Below are 22,806 nucleotides of genomic sequence, written 5' to 3'. Positions count from 1 at the left end.
ACTTCTTGTACTAATGAGAGGAGTCAGCATAGCATGTTTTTAAAAAAAAAAACTTTCCAATTTGCACCTTTGGGAACAGGTTGTAAAACTTGACCTTGTTAAAATCCTTCAGTTATGCCTCATAAGTGAGCACACCTCTCCCTCTAATAAAGTGAAACATTGCTTACTGTGCCATTGCTCTAACTGCTACACTAGTGCATTTTTGTGATGTGTAGCTGGACTGTTGTGAAATGAATTGGAAAAAGCTCTGTATGCTTAGAAGTCCATGGTTGTTGTATGGGAATTGTCTGGCCAGTTTAAGAGGAATGGTAGTAGATGGCAGGGTTGAGTTGCATCCTTAAGGCTCTATGGATGAACTGTATTCAGACTGCAGTTATCAAAATGCTCAAGTACTAGCTTTCACATCTGATGAAGCCTTGAATTTATTGAAATTGTTTCCCTTTTTGGGGGAAGAATGTCTGATCTTAGCCAGGGTGGTGATAACGTTGCTACAGTTAGTCTCTGTCTAGGAAAAGGAACAATTATCAAAGGTACTTGGTCCTGATCATGATCCAGAGGGTCTTATTGGAAAGTGTACTTTTGGGGATGCCATGTAAAGATGTATTGGACTTGGCTTGATTGGCTTGGACAGACATAGGCCTGTGGCCAATGCATAGCCAACATTCAGCACCTTCTGGGGAGGACAAAAGGGGAAAAATAGATAGCCTTTCAATCTCAATTTTGTGTTGTCATAATTCTGCAGCAGCATGTTCAAAAAGATGAATGTTATCTTGTTTATAATCAATATCTTTCCTAGCAGGAAAATAGTTGCTTTAATATCCTCTATATAATGCAATAAAAAGCTATTCCTAGATGTCATAAAATCTGTTCCAAATCATGGAAGTACTTGCATCTATTTCGAGTATTTTCATTAAGCCTTTGGAGTTTTCTAATGATCATGAGATTTATTTCTCGTAGGCTTGGTCAAGCATTGTGTACCAGCTGATTCCTAATGTTCAGCAACTGGAAACCAACCTGAGGAACTTTGCTCAGATTATTGAAGCTGATGAGGTGCTACTGTTTGAAAGGGCCACATTCCTAGTAAGTGCTGTGGTTTTTTTTTTTCTCATCTGATGGTGTTGATTTATGGTGATTGTGTAGTTCCTCGGGTGCGGTTATGTCCTGATACCTTAAGTGATTATTCTTCATGTATGAGCCTGGAGAGAGAGTGTTGGTGGGCTATTTGACTATGGAATTGATGGTAAAATTTGAACTTGCGTTCTATAGCTTAGTCAGGCCTCTGTTTTTAGCAGAACCACTACCCAGTTGTATCCCGTTTAGTGAATGTATCTTTACTCCTGTATTTAATTCAGCTAGCTCAAACTTTTGGGTACAGTGACTTTGTTAAGCTGAGTTTTCCCTCATGAGGTCAGCTTACTGCCATGATTCAGTAGGAATGTCTTCATAAAACCTTAGTTATAAAGTAGGATTTTAATCTGGTGGCATGTTTCATCCAATTGGAGAGCCCAAGAGCCCCAGGCACCAGGAATTTAAAAGATATAAAAGGAGAGGCCGGGGAGCAGAGTGGTCCAAGGGGAGAGGCCGGAGAGCGGAACAGCATTTTGATGTATGTTTGAGTTATGGATCTGAACCAAACGGGAGGGGGAAAACGGTGAAGTGACGTCTTAGGTCAAGGAGTTACGTGGAGTGAGTATACTGGTAAGCATTTAATTTAAATTAATCAATTTATAAGGTAAGATTAGCTCAATTAAATAGTGCAAAATCTAAAGCCAATTTGGTAACTTATCATAGGATTACAGTGTTCTATTAATCAATCAGATCCAGGGGATAAAGTTAAAATTAAATAGCAAGGTGTGGTAACAAGATTAAAGGGTTCTGAATTTTTCAGTAAATTAAAATCTAAAGCATACAGATAATAGTTAAGTAAAATATTTTAAGTTAACCTCCCTATAAAATAAAGTGATGTCAACACAAGTGAAACAGCTGATTAGTGAGTCTTTATTTACTTTAGTCTTAAGTTTATTTTGGTGAATTCAATAGGCATGGCACGGCATCGCAGTCCTGTGGAATGCACATCCTGTTGCATGTGGGAACTCCAGGACAATTCTCGTGTCCTGGACAACCACGTGTGCAGGAAGTGTGGTCAGCTGGAGGAGCTTGAGGTCTGTGTTTTGGAGTTTGAGCAGCAGCTGGTGTCACTGCGGTACAACCGCAAGGCTGAGAACTATGTGGACAGCATGTTTCTGGATGTGGTTATCCTGCAGACAGAGAATGGGTGACCACCAGGCATCAAGGAGGACCAGGCAGGCAGTGCAGGAGTTCTGAGTGCATCTCGCTCTCCTACAGGTGTTCAGTTCTGAATACTGATGAGCATGATGGTTCCTCTGGGGAGTGTAGCCAGAGCCAAGTCCGCAGCTGGACAGTAGGGGAAGCAGGAGGAAGTTTGTGAAAGCAATAGTGATGGGGGATCCTATAGTTAGGAGCACAGACAGGCATTTCTGCAGCCGCAGTGTTAATCCAGGATGGCATGTTGCCTCCTTGGTTCTGGGTGACGGATGTCACCGAGCAGATGCAGAGGGTGGACAGTCAGTCCATATTTGTGTTCGTGGTTCATATTGGTATAAATGACTTTGGTAGAAAGAGGGATGAGGTCCTGCAGGAATATTTTAGGGAGCCAGGAAAGAAACTAGCATGCAGGACCTCAAAAGTAGTCATCTCTGGATTACTCCCAGTACCATGTGCTAGTGAGTATAGAAATAGGAGGATCTAGCAGATTCCTGGGACATTGAGAGAGGTGGGACCTGTACAGGCCAATGGATTGCACCTGAACCGAGCTGGGACCAATGTCCTTGTGGGGTGTTATGCTACTGCTTTTGGGGAGGATTTAAACTAACTTGGCAGGGATAGAAGAACCAGGATGTAGCATTAGAGAAAAAAAAAGTGCACAAAGAATTGAGAGAGACAGATAGCACAAGAGTAAGAAATAGCAAGGCATTTGGTGGGGTCAGAGTAAGAGAGAATCCAACCAAGCTTAAATTAGGTTTACAGTGCATGTATGTGAATGCATGGAGCCTGGTAAATAAGTTTGGTGAGCTGCAGGCACAGATAGCCAAATGGGAATATGATCTTGAGCTAACTCCTGGCTCAAAAAAGGGCAGGACTGGCTACTATGTATCCCTGGATACAGGGTGTTCAGGAAAGATAGGAAAAGAAATGAGGAGGGGTGGCAGTAGTGATTAAGGAGAATATTACAATACTAGAGAGAGGGAGAGAGAGGATGTCCTAGAGGGGTCAAGGACAGAATCTGTATAGTTAGAGCTAAGAAACAATAGAGGTACCGTTGCAGTACTAACGTATTCTATAGGCAACCAATCAGTGGGAAAGATATAGAGGAACAAATTTGCAAGGAAATTACAGAGAGGTGCAAAAACTATAATAGGGGAACTTTATGCTAATATTGACTGGGATAGTAATAACATAAAGGGTAGGGAGGGGGAAAAGAGTTTCTCGTGTGTTCAGGAGAGTTTTCTAGATCAGCATGTTTCTGGCCCAATGACGAAGGGGGCATAGTTAGATCTCATTATGGCAAATGAGGTGGATCAAGTGTCAGTAGGGGAGCATTTAGCGCATAGTATCACAGCTAACCTAAACCTCATGCTACTATGGAAAAGGAAAAGATGCAATCCAGAGTAAAGATAGTTATTTGGGGGAGGGCCAATTTCAGTGTGATAAGAATGGATCCGGGTAAATTCTAATCGAAAGATTGGCAAGCAAAACTATAATAGAACAACGGGCTGTCGTTAAAGAGGAGATAATTCGGGGACAGTTGGGGTACGTTCCCATGAGGGGGAAAGGTGGAACAATCAAAGCTAGAGCTCCCTGGATGACGAAAGTAAAATGAAGCAGAAAAAGAGTGCGCATGACAGATGTTAAGTTGATAATTACACGTGAGAACAGGCTGAATGTAGAAACTTCAGAGGGGAAGTGGAAAAAAAGAGAAGTGAAGAAAAAAAGTACGAGAAAAAACTGGCAGCTAACCGAAAAGGGAAGCGAAAGTTTTCTAGAGGTATGTAAATAGCCAAACTAGGAAAAGGAGGAGTGGGGCCGATTAGGGACCAGAAAAGGGATTTAAGCATGGAGGCAGAGGGCACAGCTGAGATACTGAATAAATACTTCACATCTGTCTTTTATCAAGGAAGGAGAAGCTGCCAAAGTCACAGTGAAAGAGGAGGTAGTTGAGACACTGGATGGGCTAAAAATTGATAGAGGCGATATTAAGCTGGCTGTCCTTTAAGTTGATAAGTCAACAGGACTGAATCAGATGTATTTGAAGCTACTAAAGAGAAAAAGAAAGAAGGTAAATAAGGGTGGAAATTGCAGAAACACTGACCATGATATTCCAGTCCTCCTTAGATACAGGGGTGGTACCAGAGGACTGGAGAATTGTAAATGTTACACCCTTATTCGAAAAAGGGTGCAAGGACAAGCCCAGTCAGTTTAATCTCTGTGATGAGAAAGCTTTTAGAAATGATAATCTGGGACAAAATTAACAGTCACTTGGACAAATGTGGATTAATTAAGGAAAAAAAGCACATATTTGTTAAGGGAGAATAGTGTTTAACTTGTTTTGAGTTTCTTGATGAGGGTGATGCAGTTAATGTTGTATACATGGATTTCCAAAAGGCATTTGATGAAGTGCTGCATAACAGGCTGGTCAGCAAAGTTAAAGCCCATGGAATAAAAGGACAGTGGCAGCATGGATATGAAGTTGGCTAAGAGACAGGAATCCGAGTAATGATTGTTTTTCAGCTTGAAGGAAGGTGTGTAGTGGGATTCCCCAGGGGGTCAATTTTAGGACCACTGCTTTTTTTTTTTTTTAAACTATATTAATGACTTCGACTTGGGTGTGCAGGGCACAATTTCAAAATTTGCATTTGACACAAAACTAGGAAGTATTGTGCAGTGTGAGGAGGATAGCGACAGACTTCAAGAGAACATAGGGTGGTGGAATAGACGGACAAGTGGCTGATGAAATTTAATGCAGAGAAGTGTGAAATGATGCATTTTGGTAGGAAGAGTGAGGAGAAGCAATATAAAATAAAGGGTACAATTCTAAAGGGATGCAGGCACAGAGGGACCTAGGGGTATATATGCACAAATTCCTGAAGGTGTCGGGGCAGTAGGAGCAGAGGGACCTGGTGGTATATAGTCACAAATGTCTGAAGGTGTTGGGGCAGGTTGATAAAGTGGTTAATAAGGCATATGGTATCCTGGGCTTTATAAATAGAGGCATAGAGTACAACCTGTCATAGCCGCTAAGCGCATTGCACTGTTCTACAAGAAAGCCCCCAGCGAGTTAACATCCGTAGCACTTAAAGTAGCCAGAAGCGCTGCACAAAGAACAGCCAGGCGCTGTGCAAATGACTACTGGCAACACCTATACAGTCGCATTCAGCTGGCCTTCGACACCGGCAACATCAGAGGAATGTATGATGGCATTGAGAGCTTTTGGGCCAACCAGCAAGAAGATCGCACCCCCCCCCCCCCCCCCCCCCAAGTCTAAATTGGGGGACACGATCACTGACCAACGCAAGCAAATGGACCGCTGGGTGGAGTACTACCTACAACTCTAGTCCAGGGAAAATGTCACTGAAACCGTCCTCAATGCAGCCCAGTCTCTGCCAGTCATGGATGAGCTGGACGTACAGCCAACAAAATTGGAACTCGGTGATGCCATTGATTCTCTCGCCAGTGGAAAAGCCCCTGGGAAGGACGGCATTACCCCTGAAATAATCAAGAGTTCCAAGCCTGCTATACTCTCAGCACTCCATGAACTGCTTTGCCTGTGCTGGGATGAGGGAGCAGTACCACAGGACATGCGCGATGCCAATATCATCACCCTCTAAGAACAAGGATGACTGCGGTGACTGTAACAACTACCGTGGAATCTCCCTGCTCAGCATAGTGGGGGAAGTCTTTGCTCAAGTCGTTTTAAACAGACTGCAGAAGCTGCTGAGCGTGTCTATCCTGAGGCACAGTGCGGCTTTTGAGCAGAGATCCACCTTCGCCAGCTACAGGAGAAATGCTGTGAACAACAGATGCCCCTCTACGTTGCTTTCATTGATCTCACCAAAGCCCTTTGACCTCGTCAGTAGATATGGTCTTTTCAGACTACTAGCAAAGTTCGGATGTCCACCAAAGCTGATAAGTATCATCACCTCATTCCATGACGATATGAAAGGCACAATTCAGCATAGCGGTGCCTCATCAGACCCCTTTCCTATCCTGAGTGGCATGAAACAGGGCTGTGTTCTCGCACCTACACTGTTTGGGATCATCATCTTCTCCTTGCTGATCTCAAGTCTTCAGAAGAAGGAATTTTCCTTCACACAAGATTAGATGGCAGGTTGTTCAACCTTGCCCGTCTTGGAGCGAAGACCAAAGTACGGAAGGTCCTCATCAGGGACCTCCACTTTGCTGACGATGCTGCATTAGCATCCCATACAGAAGAGTGTCTGCAGAGACTCATCGACAGGATTGCGGCTGCCTGCAACGAATTTGGCTTAACCATCAGCCTCGAGAAAACGAACATCATGGGACAGGCCGTCAGAAATGCTCCATCCATCAATATCGGCGACCACGCTCTGGAAGTGGTTCAAGAGTTCACCTACCTAGGCTCAACTATCACCAGTAACCTGTCTCTCGATGCAGAAATCAACAAGCGCATGGGAAAGGCGTCTGCTGCTATGTCCAGACTGGCCAAGAGAGTGTGGGAAAATGGCGTACTGACACGCAACAAGTCCGGGTGTATCAAACCTATGTCCTCAGTATCTTGCTGTACGGCAGCGAGGCCTGGACAACGTATGTCAGCCAAGAGCGACGTCTCCATTCATTCCATCTTCGCTGCCTCCGGAGAATCCTTGGCATCGGGTGGCAGGATCGTATCTCCAACGCAGAAGTCCTCGAGGCAGCCAACATCCCCAGCATATACGCCCTACTGAGCCAGCGGCGCTTGAGATGGCTTGGCCATGTGAGCCGCATGGAAGATGGCAGGATCCCCAAGGACACATTGTACAGTGAGCTCGTCACTGGTGTCAGACCCACCGGCCGTCCATGTCTCCGCTTTAAAGACGTCTGCAAACGTGACATGAAGTCCTGTGATATTGACCGCAAGTCGTGGGAGTCAGTTGCCAGTGATCGCCAGAGTTGGCGGGCAGCCGTAAAGGCAGGGCTGAAGAGTGGCGAGTCGAAGAGACTTAGCTGTTGACAGGAAAAAAGACAGAAGCGCAAGGAGAGAGCCAACTGTGTAACAGCCCCGACAACCAATTTTATCTGTAGCACCTGTGGAAGAGTCTGTCACTCTAGAATTGGCCTTTTTAACCACTCCAGGCGCTGCTTCACAAACCACTGACCACCTCTAGGCGCTTACCCATTGTCTCTCAAGACAAGGAGGCCAAAGAAGAAGAAGATATGTACCAAATATTTCAATGTAATTGTAGTTGGCACACTTCCATTTTTCTTTCTGCTGTTGCATTGTTGTATAGTTCAGTACAATAATCACAATAACTGGATATGGGTGTACTTGACAAAGTGTTTCCTTTCACTAAAATATTTTAATCTAGATTCTTTTGTTTGTCCTTGGTGGCAGTGAGGTACTCTGACAGTTAATAATTTTATTCTTCTCATACTTTCCAGGTGATTTCTCACTATCAGTGCAAAGAACAGAGAGATGCACACAGATTTGAAAAAATCAGCAATATTATTAAACAATTTAAGCTAAGCTGCAGGTAAATCTTTTTTTGTCTGAGATGCAGGGATTTTTATGCTCATCAAAATGAGATACATCATGCTAGGCATTAAGCACAGCTTGTTTGTTGGTACAGAATATTCCTAAATGAGGTATGGCCTGGATTAGACGCAAGATAAAGCTCCTTTTGAATTGTCCATAGTGTGCCTTACTATCAACCTCATAAAAACCTTCCCTGCCACATCAGTGTAATATTTCTGCGTTCTGCACCGGCTGCCATTACTACTACTTTGTGTGTTTTTCTACCAAATTAAGATTGAATATGGGCTTTTTTCCTGTTTAGGGACTGTTGAAACTCTTCAGCTAAAACTAAAATGTTTGTAAACCATATTCTGAACAAGAATGCACAATAATGCCTTAACCCTAGTCTTGATTCGTGATTAGGTCCTGGGACTCATTGTTCAGAGCCATTGCTTCAGTAGGACCCCTATTCGACACACTCTGGTCATGAAAAATGGGATGGTGTTTGCAGAGGTTATTGCATTCATTGTGCTTGGTGTTGGAGCATATAATTAATACATTTTGCATACTGCTCTCTTTGTAGTAAATTGGCTGCATCTTTCCAAAGTATGGAGGTTAGGAACTCCAATTTTGCAGCATTCATTGATGTCTTCACGTCTAATACGTATGTGATGGTAATCATGTCAGATCCCTCTATCCGTAAGTAGCCAAAATTCTTTCCAGTTTGTTCACTTATTTTACACAGTTGGTTAAATCCATCATGATATTCTTAATTCGCTGTAAGTGACATACCAGATTTTTTTTTTTATATAGCCAGTTTGTATGACTGCTGCAAACTAACTCAATGGTGAGGTATGAGCTGCAATTTAAGACAAAGCAAAAGCTTTGAATAGATGTATATTTACATAAACGGCCTGGTTTGTTTCACCGTTTATTTGCCTAACCTAACATTTGAAAATAAGTACTGGGGCTCAGGAAAAAGAGACAGAGGTGTTCGAAGAGATCTTTGACGAGGAGGTGGGCAATGTTACGGAAGCGGAAGTAGGTGGTCTTTGTGATGGTATTGGGTCGGAGGCTAAGCTCAGGATCAATTAGGATGCCTTTCAAATAGAGAAATGTGGCTACGCTGGTGAGTAAATTGAAGAAAATTTCTGTCTCCTGAGCTTCTATGGATGGGTGGCTAGCAAAAGAATTGATGGCTTCACATCTTGGTGTGACCTAAGGTATAATGATGAATAGTTAGGACTTGGTGAACACTACCTTGAATAGGTGGTAATCTTTCTTTGTTCATATTCTATATTTTGGCACGATAACCTATTTGTTTTAAACTAGTTAATATATAAATTAAAATAGATATGAACTCAGTCATTTATTTGCTAATTTTGTAAACAGTAACTGTTTTGATTGAATGGTGGTCTATTCAGGCTTGCAATATCAGACTGGTGTACTATTGTCATTAACTCTTCAAAATTAAAAATAACAGACATAAGCAGGTTGGTGCTATGGGTCAGTGCTACAGCATAAATATTGTACATTGCTAGCTTTTGAAAGTAATGAGTTAAGAAACTTGCATACCCTGGAATGGACTAAAAGTTTAGTTCCTTGGATTACCCCCTATCAGTTGTTGTTAGGGCAAGGATACTGATTGTATCCTTCATTTAAACCTATTTAATTTGATACTGATCTGCTGAATAAATTACAGCTCACAAAGTCCTCATCGTTCATCTTTTCCTTTTGCCCAGGTAGTAACCTTTTTAATTTTAAGTTTTCCTTTTCTCTGCATACCTTTCCTTGTTTGCGCACCGCACATGATCTGTGGTCAGTACTGTGGATGAGTAACCTACCTCTTCCCTTCTTTCAGGCCTTTTCCAGTGCTGTACTGGAAGTGGCTGCTAGCAGATTCAAGCATAGCCTTTGGGTGTTGCACCCTTCCCTGTACCATGGAAATCCCTTTCTGTTATGTCAAAGCTAAAATGGGTGAATACATCAATTTTGGACCATTTGAGCACATGACCCCTTCCCACCATCACACTATTGCTGCAACTACTACTGCATACCTTGATTGTAATGATTCCATGCGTGGTTTAACTTGCAGTGTTGTTTTTCAAGTATTGAATTAACTTTGTTTTCTTCTAAACTCTTTTTCAGCTTCAGCAGCTACACTCATCAATATTCGTAATGCCCGGAAACACTTTGAGAAGCTGGAGAGAGTGGATGGTCCCAAACATAGTCTTTTGGTGCGCTGAAGGGCAACTTTATTATAGACTGGATATCAGATGGGTGTACGATGAATTGATATTTCTTGATATAATTCTTTATATCGTCTGTTTTTTGAGTAATTTGCTGCAGTTGTCACATTTTTTGTGACCTTGAGCATCTTGTCACGTAATTCGTGTCATCTTCTGAAAGTAGCAGGATCTCTTTATTCCAGACTCTACTCCAAAACTCTTGCAATGAAACATTTTACCTGGTCCCAGTATAAGCCCCATTTTTATGGTGATCCATGCAGGAGCTGAAACGTTTTGAGAAGCGCTTTGTGGAAGTCTGTAATAACAAGGCTTTTGACTTTAAATTCTGCATATAAAATATACCGTCTTCCTCTTCCTGATCTGACAATCTAACTTGTATTTTCTTTCTCCACCTACAAAAAAAACGCAATATGATCATTTATATCTGATGAAAAGCCTCCAAGAAGAACTGATATCCCTACTTATTAAGGAGCTGTGAAGGTGATCACTTCCTGTAATATTTATCCAGTGTAAGTGCTGGAATGAATGGCATGGCTACTTTCTTCCACACACTCCCAACAACAATTGAGTTTATTTGTGTTTCAGTAATATAATGTAAAAATGTATGCCTTTTACCTGATGTGCTATTTTTCTTGAACCTCCCAAGATCATGGCACTTTAAACAACTTGAATTATCGGTGGTCTGTTGCCAGAGCTGTTTGTTGCATCATTGCACTTTCTCCTCAATTCCCATAGTTGAGTTTTTTGCTGGGTGGGGATGAGCTAGTGAGACTTCCTCTCTCTTCTTTCTCCCCTCCCTAGTCCTCCCAGTGATTGGAGGAGCTGTGGCTGGTCATCCTAGGCTGCTCTTGCACAGTTTTGCTGGGCTGATGTTAGGAAGCAGATTCCCTGCCAGTTCACTGTTAAAATAATGCGAAGAATTTAATAAAATTCGGTTTCAATATTAAATCATGTTTTGTTGAACTATTTTAGGGTTACTCTGCAGTGTTCATTTTGTCAGTTGCTCTTTCCAAAGCTACACCTTTTAACTGATGAGAAGGTCATGTATATTTTTTGTAAATTATTAAGGTGTTTCTGTTTTTGCTGACTCTTGTTTTATGTTGAAATATTAACAGATTGTTTAACCCATGTAATACAGGTATGTTTGCAAGTCTCACAGGGTTGGTTTTCTTCTCCCAGCTGCACATGGTGATTGTGTCTATTGCAGTCTGTTGCATTTTTTCCTGTCCTCTCCAGCATATAACGTAAAAAGGAAAAAAAAAAAATGAGTTAAATAAAACAAAAGAACATTTAAATTAGTAAGAGTGAATAAGTGTGAATTACACAGATATTTGAATTTTCATCATGAAATGTATCACTCTTTCCACACTAGATTTAATTTTTCAAATGCTATCTATATTTTTCTTGATGCAAACTGATCAGGATGTTATTTTGAGTGGGTGTTGGTAATTTCTTTTTCATGTTTTCAGTACTGAAAACCTGTCTTAAGAGCCAAGAGTTTGAGAGAACCTTATTTAAAGACTGCTCAAAATACATTTGCCACTTTAAAAGAATTTTTTAAACCCTAAACTGAGTGTTGGATGAATTAAAATGCATTATTACTTTTAAGAATTCACTTCTAAGCACAAGTACCCAGTGTTCATGCACTGAGAAATGTTTGTGGATTACTGGGTGCTGCGTGTACCATTTTTCAGATGTTTCTGTGATGTCAATGTTTCAAAAGCTACAAGAGACTCCTGAACTGAGTGACATTTCAGAGATATTCTGAAAAGGTTGAATGATCTAATTACAGCTTTCCTTGTACATTCCCCTCCAAATCCCGCTTGACAGTATTGCACATACCTTGTGGTTTAACGTAATATTGGCCAGTTTTACCATTCTGTTATTTCCTGGTGCACACACTGTATAGTCAACAGCTGATTTTGTGGGGGGTGGATGTGGTGAGAGCAGGGGATTGTTCACGTTTCACTACTGCAAACTCTAGTTAATTTCTCCAATGTAGTTACAGGCTATTTTGTTTAAAGCATAGATGGTGCATTTGTCATTGTATGGAAAAAAAATCAGCATTTCTTTGTATCTCAATAAAGTAATATAGAAGAAGTGTGTGGCATTCCCTCGATGTACTACTTTGACCTAGCTTGATTGTAGGTGTTCTGTCAGAGCTTGTTGCATTGGTCCTCCATTCCTCATGGAGTATTATATTGGCTTGCCATCTCTTTTTTTTTCAGCATTCCAAAAGGACCATTCCCTCCGCAATACCCTGGTCCACTCCTCAGTCAGTCCCAACAACCCCTCCCATTCCTACAGTACCTTGCCATGAAAGCGCAAGAAATTGTAACACTTGCCCTTTTGCTTCTGCCCTTCTCTCCATCCAAGGCCCCAAACACTAATAGCTGAAACAGCAGTTTACTTGTACTCTCAACTTCGTATACTGTTTTTGCTGCTCATGATGTCTCCCCTATGTTGGGGAGACCAAACGCAGATTGGGTGACAGCTTTGCGGAACACCTCTGTTCAGTCTGCAAGCATGACCCCGAGCTTCCCGTCACTTGTCATTTTAATTCTATACCTTGCTCCCACACTTGACATTTCTGCGCTCAGCCTCCTGCAATGTTCCAATGAAGCTCAATGCAAGTCTGAGGAACAGCAGAATGGGAATGGGTGACCACCTGACAGTCAAAAAGAATCAGGCAGCTAGTGCAGGAGACCCCGAATGCATCTCACTCTCCAACAGGTATTCAGTTCTGAATACTGGGAAAAGTGATAGGGAGCGCAGCCAGAGCCCAGTCCATGGCATCATGGGTGGCTCAGCTGCACAGTGGGGTACAGGGAAGACTGGAAGAGTCATAGTGATAGGTGATTCAATAGTCAGGGGAACAGATGGGCGTTTCTGTGGCCGCAGACATGAATCCAGGGTGGTGTGTTGCCTCCCTGGTGCCAGAGTCAAGGATGTCACTGAGCGGCTGCAGAGCATCCCGAAGGGGGAGGGTGCACAGCCAGTAGTCGTGGTCCACATTGGAACCAGCGACATAGGTAGAAGGAGGGATGTAGTCTTGCAGTCAGAATTTAGGGAGCTAGGTAAGTAATTAGCAAGCAGGGCCTCAAAAGTAGTAATTTCTGGATTACTCCCAGTGCCATGCGCAGGTGAGTATAGAAGGATAAGACAGATGAATGTGTGGCCGGAAAGATGGTGCAGGAGGGAGGGCTTCAGATTCCTGGGACATTGGGACGGCTCTGGGGGAGATGGGACTTGTACAAGCTAGGACGGGTTGCACCTGAACAGAGCAGGGACTGAGTTCCTTGCAGGACGTTTTGCTAGCACTGTTGGGGAGGGTTTAAACTAGTTTGGCAGGGGGATGGGGACCTGAAGGTAGACTCAGCTGGGACAAAATCAGAGTCTGGAAGACAGAGGAAATGAGGGATAGAAAGTTTTTTTTAAAGAGTTTGGCAGTGCTCAAGGCTCTCTTTCAGTGCAAAGAGTATAGCAAATAAAGCAGATCAGCTGAGGGCACAGACATGTGGTAGTATGATATCATAGCTATTACAGTAATGTGGTTTAAGGAGGGACAGGAATGGCAGCTCAATGTTGCTGGTTACAGGGTTTTCAGACGCGATAGGGAGGAGGAAAAGAAAGGAGGGGGAGTGGCAATTTTGGTCAGGGAAACTATTACAGCTGTGAGGAGGGATGATCTGTTGGAAGGTTCATCAAATGAGGTCATATGGATTGAGCTAAGGAACAAAAAAGGGGCAGTGTACTATAGATCCCCAAACAGTCAGAGGGAGATGGAACAGCAGATATGTAGGCAAATCTGAGAAGTGCAAGAATGATAGGGCAGTAATAGGGGATTTTAATTACCCCAATATTAACTGGGATAGTTTTAGTTTGAAAGGAATTGAGGAAGCACAATACTTGAGGTGCATTCAGGAGAACTTTTGTGCCCTGCATGTAGCAAGTCCAACAAGAGAGGGTGCAGTTTTAGACTTCGTTTTAGGAAATGAAGATGGGCAGGTAGAAGGAATGGCAGTAGAAGAAGCATTTTGCTGGTATTGATCATAATTCAGTCAGTTTTAACAATTATGGAAAAGGACAGATGTGCAACAGGAGTTAGCATTCTCAATTGGAGCAAGGCCAATTTTACTAAATTGGGTGATTTAGTGAAAGTGGACTGGAAACAGCTACTTGAAGGTAAATCAGTGTCAGAACAGTGGGAGACGTTCAAAGGGGAGATTCGAGGGGTTCAGGGTAAACCTGTTCCCACAAAGAAAAAGGGTGAGGCAGCCAAATCTAGAGCCCCATGGATGTCAAGGAGCTTACAGGATAAGATAAGGCAGGAAAGGAAAGCTTATGTCCGACACAGAACTCTACCACAGAAAGCCAAGAGAAGTATAGAAAGTGGAGGGGTGAAATCAAAAAGGAAATTAAGAAAGCCAAGAGAGGACATGAGAGAATATTGACAAGCAAAATCAAAGTGAACCCAAAGATGTTTTTTTTCCCAATAGGTTAAGAGTAAGAGGATGACTAAGGAGAGAGTAGGGCCCATAAAAGACCAAAAAGGTAACCCGTGTGTAGTAGCGGAAGATATTGGTATGGTTCTGAATGAATACTTTGCATCTGTCTTCACAAAAGAGGGGGACGATGCAAATATTGTAGTTAAGGAGGAAGTGTGAAGTATTAAATGTGATAAACAGGGAGAGAGGAAGTATTAATGGGATTAGCATCCTTGAAAGTTGATAAATCACCAGGGCCAGATGAAATGTATCCTAGGCTGTTGAAAGAAGCAAGAGGAAATAGCAGAGGGTTTGGCCATTATTTACCAGTCCTCACTGGATACAGGTATGGTGCCGGAGGATTGGAGAATTGCTAATGTACCTCTGTTTAAAAAGGGAGCGAAGGATAGACTGAATAATTACAGGCCAATCAGTCTAACCTCAGGAGTGGGCAAATTATTGGAATCTATTCTGAGACAGGATAAACTGTCTCTTAGAAAGGCACAGGTTAATCAAGGATAGCATGGATTTGTTAAGGGAAGATCTTGTTTGACCAACTTGATCGAATTTCTTGAAGTAACAAGGAAGATAGATGAGGGTAGTGCAGTTGATGTGGTCTACATGCATTTCAGCAAGGCTTTTGACAAGGTCCCACATGTCTTTTTACTGGTCTTATTATAAAAAAATAAATAATAAATCTCATGGGATCTGGGAAAATGCAGCAAGGTGGATACAAAAATGGCTCAGTGGCAGGAAACAAAGGGTAATTATTGATGGCTGTTTTAGTGACTGGAGGGCTGTTTCCAGTGGTGTTTGGCAGGGCTCAGTACTGGGACCCCTGCTTTTTGTGGTGTATATTAACGATTTGGATGTAGATGTGGGGGGCATGATCAAGAAGTTTGCGGACGACAAAGATTGGCCGTGTGGTTGATAGCGAGGAGGATAACTAGGCTGCAGGAAGATATTGACGGTCTGATCAGAAGGGCAGAAAAGTGGCAAATGGAATTCAACCCCGAGAAATGTGAGGTGATGCATTTGGGGAGGTCAAACAAGGCAAAGGAATACATGATTAATAGGAAAATACTGAAGTGTAGAGGAAGTAAGGGACCTTGGAGTGAATGCCCACAGATCCCTGAAGGTAGTAGGACAGGTTGATAAGGTGGTTATGAAGGCATATGGAATCCTTTCCTTTATTAGCCGAGGTATAGAATACAAGAGCAGGGAGGTTATGCTGGAACTGTATAACTCGTTGGTTAGGCCACGACTTAAGTACTGTATGCAGTTCTGGTCACCTCATTACAGAAAGGATGTAATTGCACGAGAGAGGGTACAGAGGAGATTTACAAGGATGTTGCCAGGATTGGAAAATTGCAGCTATGAGGAAAGATTGGATAGGCTGGGGTTGTTCTCCTTGGAACAGAGAAGTCTGAGAGGAGATCTGATTGAAATGTACAAAATTTTGAGGGGCCTGGATAGAGTGGAGTCTATTCACCTTAGCAGAGAGGTCAGTGATGAGGGGGCATCGATTTAAAGCGATTGGCAGAAAAATTAGAGGCATATGAGGCAAAACTTTTTCACCCAGAGGGTAGTGATGGTCTGGAACTCACTGCCTGAATGGGTAGTTGAGGCAGAGACCCTCAACTCATTCAAAAGGTGTCTGGATATGCACCTCAAGTGCCGTAAGCTGCAGGGCTTCGGACCAAATGCTGGAAGGTGGGATTAGAATAGGTGGATTGTTTTTCAGCCAACACGGACACAATGGGCCAAGTGGCCTCTTTCTGTGCTTTAAACTTTCTATGATTCTATGAGGGAACCTAGGCAGTTTGTCAAGTCATTGTGCGCTGTAAGCTTCACTCTTGTGGTTGGACCACAAACTTTCATACCTCGTGGTACATGCCCTTGAGAATGTGGAAAAGTAGAGTGTTGACATCTGCACCTGTGTTAATCTCTTATTTGGTGCCATCCTGCCTTATTAGGGCAGACGATCTGGAGTGTTGTGAAAGCTTCTATTTTGTTCACAGAATGGACCTGTTGCGCAAAGATGATCATGTGAAAAACCTGTAGTGTCTTCACCTTGATCCACCTCATCCATTTTGGTCAGGTATTCCCCCATTTCGTAGATGGGTCTATGCTTTTGGCAATGCCTGGAAGTGTTTCACCTCCCTTTGCCTCTGGGTAGCATACTTCTGCAGTTTGAACGCTGCCCACACTGGCTTCTGCCCGCATTCCTGCTGCTGCACCTTCTGCAAAATTTGTCCCAATGCCCTCTAAGCCTGCATGTCTTGTACGTCTCTGCATAGGCCAGGCATCTATGTGGTTGATGGGAGAGCTTGCGGGTACCGCACACCTTGTTCTGCCTGGGTGCCTTGGATATTGTACCAACAGGCATTTTGGACCCTAAGGTTTGCAAACGCTTTCCCTGTGATAATTGCCTCGTATCTGCGTCCGTCCTGTAGCATTTGCTTCATGCTGTGTTCCTTCAGCTTTTCCAGGAGGTCTTTCAGGAACGCCTCAAAAGGAGTAGAGGCAAAGACCAGCTCCATAATTCGTTTGAAGAATTCAGCACCAGAGAAGTCTCATTCTTTTGCTTTCTCCCTGCGTCGGTTAACAAAGTCGTCCAAGCTCTCGTTGGCTTTCTGTCTATATTGCCTGAGTTCCAGGCAGTGTGCTCAAATTAAATGTAGTCCTAAGCTGATTTTCTAATGTTGCCCATAGCTTTGATGGATCCTTCTGGGCAGCATTAGGTAAACCAGAGGTATAGATCCTGTGCAGATCTGCGTTTCCTATGACGATCCTAATTTTTATAGCCTGTTTTTCTGCATCCACAACTTCATGGTCTAGGAAACATAGTTCAATCCTCTGTTTAAACAGTTTGAACTTGCCTGGGACACCAGATGCTTTCCAGTTTTTCTGGAAATCTGGCTGTCATTGCATAAGCCTTCTACTCTTTCCCCCCCCCCCCCCCCCCCTGCCCTAAGGAGTAACCCTTGCTTTAAAAGTTGCAGCAAGCTGCAATGTCTGCAGAGCTGAGCAGGAGCCACGCCCTGAGCTGTGTTACTGTAGTGTGGGCAGGAGGGAGCCTGGCATCAGGGTTGGCTAATGGCATGCAAGTGTGGTCACAGCGGGAAGGGATTCGTGCCAAGACAGGATGCTGCACTGATATCTGGCTGAAACTAACAATAATTTTCTTGCTGGCTTGACACAAAACCAGGAGTGCACCCAGATGAACTTCAATCTCTACTCATACAGTTGCTGTCCCAACGTGAGAGCTGTGATATAGTCATTGCTTCAGGTAGGGCTTCTGATTTGAATTTTCATTTTCAGCTGCTGATCAATACTGTTGACTCACTATCGCTTCTACCATATTGTATTATCTCTTTCTAGATTCAAGACAAATGAAGCTGTAGGGCAGGCATAAAGGTTTGAATGCAACACTTTAATGTAGAATTCTTGTCGCTTCAGTTTACATGTGCTAACACTGCAGAAGTGAATTGTGATATTGCATCACTTCCTGTGATGACATACATATTAGCATAAACATATGTTTAAATGATTTATATTTAACATACTAACAAATACACTATCACAACAGCAGGCCTGATTTAAAGGGCACCTGGCAGCCATAATTGTGGATGCTGGGATCCTAGCCAATGGCAGAAGTCAAAACAGTGACTCAGAAGGATTAATACGGCTCATGGTATGCTGGCCTTTATCGCAAGATGATTTGAGTACAGGAGCAGCGAAGTCTTACTTCAACTGTATAGAACCTTGGTTAGACTGCACCTGGAGAACTGTGTGCAATTTTGGTCCCCTTACCTTAGGAAGGATGTTATTGCCAGAGAGGGAGTGCAACAAAGGTTCACCAGACTTTTTCCTGGGATGATGGGATGGTCCTATGAAGAGAGACTGGGGAAACTGGACCTACAAAATACTTAATGGTATAGACAGGGTAGATGCAGGTAAGATGTTCCCCCTGGTTGGGGAGTTTAGAACCAGGGGCCACTATTTCAAAATAAGGGGGAAGCCACTTAGGACAGAGATGAGAGATTTCTTTACTCAGAGGGTCGTGAATCTTTGGAATTCTGTACCCCAGAGGGCTGTGGAAGCTCAGTCATTGAGTCTGTTTAAAGCAGAGATTGACAGATTTCTAAATACCAATGTCATAAAGGGATGTGGGGAAAAGACATTGAAGTGGACGATCAGCCATGATCGTATTGAATGGCGGGGCAGGCTCAATAGTCTACTCCTGCTCCAATGTTTCTATCAGCAGTATGGCATGCACCTGTAGAAGGGTGGCTCCATGATTTTCCAACGCCTCCCTGGAGATGCTGTTAGAGCTGGCGCCAGCCCGGAGGATGGTCCTGTTTGTGGGAAGCAGTGGTTCTGGCACAATGGTATACAGTTGGGAGGGAGTTGCCTTGGGATTCCTCAACAATGACTCCGGACCCCATGATGTCCCATGGCAGCATGTCAAACATGGGTAAAGCAACTTCCTCCTAATTGCCACCTCCTGCCCTCCCTCAGCTGATGGGGCAGTACTCTTCCATGTTGAACATCACCTGCAAGAAGCACTCTGGGTGGGGAACATCAATGTCCATCACCATGACTGGTTTGGTAGCACTACTACTGACCAATGTGGTTGTATCCTGAAGGACTGAGCTGCCAGACTGGGCCCGCAGCAGGTGCTGAGGGGACCACGAGGGAAATCTCTACTTAACATCTCCCTCTCAAATCCGCCTGTTGCACATGCATCTGTCCATGACCGTATTAGTAGGAGTGACCACTGCACGGTCCTTGTAGAGACAAAGCCCCATTGTCACACTGAGGATACCCTCCATCATTTTGTGTGGCACTACCACCATGCTAAATGGGACAGTCAGAACAGATCTGGCATCTTAAAACTGGGCATCCATTTGGTGTTGTGGGCCATCAGCAGCAGAAGAATTGCATTCAACCACAATCTGTAACCTGCTGGCCCAGCATACCCCTCATTCCACCATGACTGTCAAGCCAGGGGATCAACCCTGGTTCAATGAGGAGTGCAAGAGAGCATGCCAGAAGCTGCACCAGGCATATGTATAAATGATGGGGGGGGGGGGGGCAACCTAGTGAAGCTACAACACAGGATTAAATGCATGCTAAACAGTAGAAGCAACATGCGATAGCGATCCCACAACCAACAAATCATATTAAAAATCTGCAATCCTGCTACATTCAGTTTTGAATGGTGGTGGACTATTAAACAGTTAATTGGAGGAGGAGGCTCCACAAACATCCCCATTCTCAATGATGGGGGAGCCCAACACATCAGTGCAAAAGACAAGGCTGAAGCATTGGCCAGAAATGCCGAGTGGATGATCCATCTCGACGTCCTCCTGAGTTCACCACCATCATAGATGCCAGTCTTCAGACAATTTGATTCATTCCGTGATATCAAGAAACGGCTGAAGGCACTGGATACATCAAAGGCTATGGGCCTTGACAGCATCCCGGCTGTAGGACCGAAGACGTGTGCTCCAGAACTAGCTGCTCCCTTAGCTAAGCTGTAATATACTGGTGTCTGCCTGAGAATGTGGAAAATTGCCTAAGTCTATTCTGTCCACATAAAGCAGAACAAATCCACTCAGGCCAATTATCATCCTATCAGTTTACTCCTCAATCTTCAGCAAACTGATGGAAGGTGTCATTGACAGTGCTATCAATCTGCATTTACTCAGCAATAACCTGCTCACTGCCATCCAGTTTGGGTTCTGTCAAGGGCACTGGGTCAAAGACCTCATTACAGCCTTGGTCCAAATGTGGACAAAGGAGCTGAATTCCAGGGGTGAGGTGAAAGTGTCTGCTCTTGTCATCACGGCAGCATTTGACTGAGTGTGAATCAAGCAGCCCTCCATTTAATGAGTGGCCAACCTCGTAAAACGCCATATGCAGCATCATGCTGAATGGATGCAGGGATATCATGCTGACATGGACAGAATGTATGCCACATTCTGTAGCATTGATCGGTCAGCTGCACTGATGGCGCAAAGATGACTAGACAGGCAACCAAGTGCACCCAGCTGCTGGTTCTGTCAGACGTGCATAAGTACCATGAAAGGGCTGGGGTAGGCAGGGATGGTGGGGGGGGGGGGGTCATCCCTCACATGGCACCATCATCATCAGTTGCCTCCTTGGTGCCTCTGACTGAGGCATTATCTATACAGCAAGCCTCCATGGCTGAGGCTGCCCCTGCATCAGCGCAGGTGGAGCAGCCTGTAACAGTGCCCTCATTGGCACCACGATGGAGAGTATGAATCCCATGGGCATCTCAGACACAAGTGAGCAGCCTGCTTCTACTTCTGCCTCAGCTCCAGGGGGAGCTCCCCATAGGAGCGGCCACATGTGGACAGTGCTGTATCTCAAGTTTCAATTTCAGCTTCACTTGGGTGACTTTTTTTTTTACTGCTTCTGTTCACAGATTGACCCTCAATGTACTGAAATTGTTCTTGTCAGCACCCTTATTTGTGTGATCCCATTGTTTTGAAGACATAAAGGCACCAGCATGATGAGGTGTATGTGCAACATAAAGGATTGTAGTTGGAGATGCTGTATGGCCGGTGGTTACATATCTTTCAGGCATTGTGGGGAAGCAACAGAAGTGTCTGCATCACAGGCATCTTAGATGCAGCCACTCCTTGTGGGACAGGTGTGGTAATAGGCCAAATGCAATCCAGGATAAGCCGTGCTCAGGAGAAATGTGCCTGGATCAGTGCGATCCAAACTTCTCTGCCATCCTGGTCAGTGGTTCGACACCTCAGCCGGACCTCTGGAAGGCCTTGCAATGGAGGATCACCATACTCCACCACATCATCCTCCTCCGAAAATGAGTACTGCTTCTCCACACCTTCCTGCTCAAGGTCCACACCTCTTGAGTGCCATGTTCTGCAGAGCACAGCATACCACCATCATGAGAAACTTTCTTGAAGCATACTGGAGGGCACCCCCAACTGGTCAAGGTGCTGGAACTGCAGGACTCCAATGGCTTGATCTATGGTAGCCCTTGTGCTGAAAGGGCAGTGACTGAAGCAACTCTGCCTCTGTTGTAGGGTTATGCACGGTGTTAGTATCTATTTCTTCAAGGGATAACACTCGTCCCCTAGCTGCCATCCATGTAGTCACACTGATGGCATGAACAGCTGCAGCAGATACAGTTGCCTCAGGTTGACGGCATCATGGCAACCATTAGGAAACCTTGCACACATCCACACCAGCTGTACGATAAGGGAGTGGAATCCCTTCCTATTGATGCCCTTCGCTGCTCGGTAGGGCCTTGATGGCCACATGGATGCAATCGATCACATCCTGCACCTGAGGGAATCCTGCCATGGAGGCAAAACCCCATGGCCGTCAGGGCCTGATGGTCCCATCCATCTGAAGTCAATGTACTCCAATGACCTCTCATACAGGGCATCCAATACCTGTCTGATGCAATGATGGGCAGCCGCTTGCAAAATGCCACATAGGTTTGCTGCCATCCCTTAAAATGACCCAGAGGCAAAGAGGTTCAAGGCCACTGTCACTTTCATGGCTACTGGCAGGGCATACCCAAGCAACTGGTGAGGCCTGAGGTCCTCCTCCACGAGGGCACACAAATCAGCAACCACCTGCCTCAATAGGCACAATCTCCAGTAGCACTGCTGCTCTAACATGTCCAGGAATCTGAATCTTTGGTGGTACACTCACCATAGGGTGTAGCACTTGCATACCCTCCCTGCTCCTCAAACATCCCCTCTGGATCCTTCTGCACCAAGGAGCTGCTCTTCATCACTTCTTGTTCCCACCTCAGAGTAGCTGAGTCCCATGTCCAGGGATGGCTTCACTGGCCACCAGCAGTACAGCTGCACGGGAGCAGCTGCCCAGACCCCTCTGATGTGGCCCATTGACTGCTACATGTGTACTCCCTCGCATGGGTTTCCTCTGGGTGCTCCGGTTTCCTCCCAAATGCCAAAGACTTGTGGGTTGATAGGTAAATTGGCCATTGTAAAAAAAATTACCCCTAGTGTAGGTAGGTGGTAGGAGAATTGAGGGAAGGTGGGGATGTGAGGGGAAAATGGGATCAATATAGGATTAGTATAAATGGATGGTTGATGGTCAGCACGGACTCTGGCCGAAGGGCCTGTTTCGGTGTTGTATCTCTCAATGACTCTAATTGCCCTTGTGCCTCCAGCTGAAACACTCTGCAAGCGCTGCTTGCACAATGGTCACTGTGTGCCAGTGCATGTGCTCCTCTCTACGCATTCCATCATTTATGCAGTTTTAGGAA

General features: G+C 44.3%; 1 protein-coding gene across 1 annotated transcript in view; it reads left to right on the top strand.

Moving 5' to 3' along the window:
* rraga (Ras-related GTP binding A) overlaps nt 1–12,118 on the top strand; it is a 28,597-nt gene extending 16,479 nt beyond the window's left edge. The window contains exons 6-9 of the mRNA XM_068047629.1: nt 958–1,080; nt 7,696–7,787; nt 8,352–8,467; nt 9,917–12,118. Coding sequence (XP_067903730.1) covers nt 958–1,080; nt 7,696–7,787; nt 8,352–8,467; nt 9,917–10,014 — 429 coding nt within the window. The 3' untranslated portion in view covers nt 10,015–12,118. The remainder of the gene's footprint in view (nt 1–957; nt 1,081–7,695; nt 7,788–8,351; nt 8,468–9,916) is intronic.
* Nucleotides 12,119–22,806: the final 10,688 nt, after the last annotated feature.

This window comes from Heterodontus francisci, chromosome 15 (genome assembly GCF_036365525.1).
Source record: "Heterodontus francisci isolate sHetFra1 chromosome 15, sHetFra1.hap1, whole genome shotgun sequence".
Taxonomy (NCBI): domain Eukaryota; kingdom Metazoa; phylum Chordata; class Chondrichthyes; order Heterodontiformes; family Heterodontidae; genus Heterodontus; species Heterodontus francisci.
The sequence above is the reverse complement of the archived record's forward strand: the minus strand, read 5'-3'. Positions and strand labels throughout refer to the sequence as shown.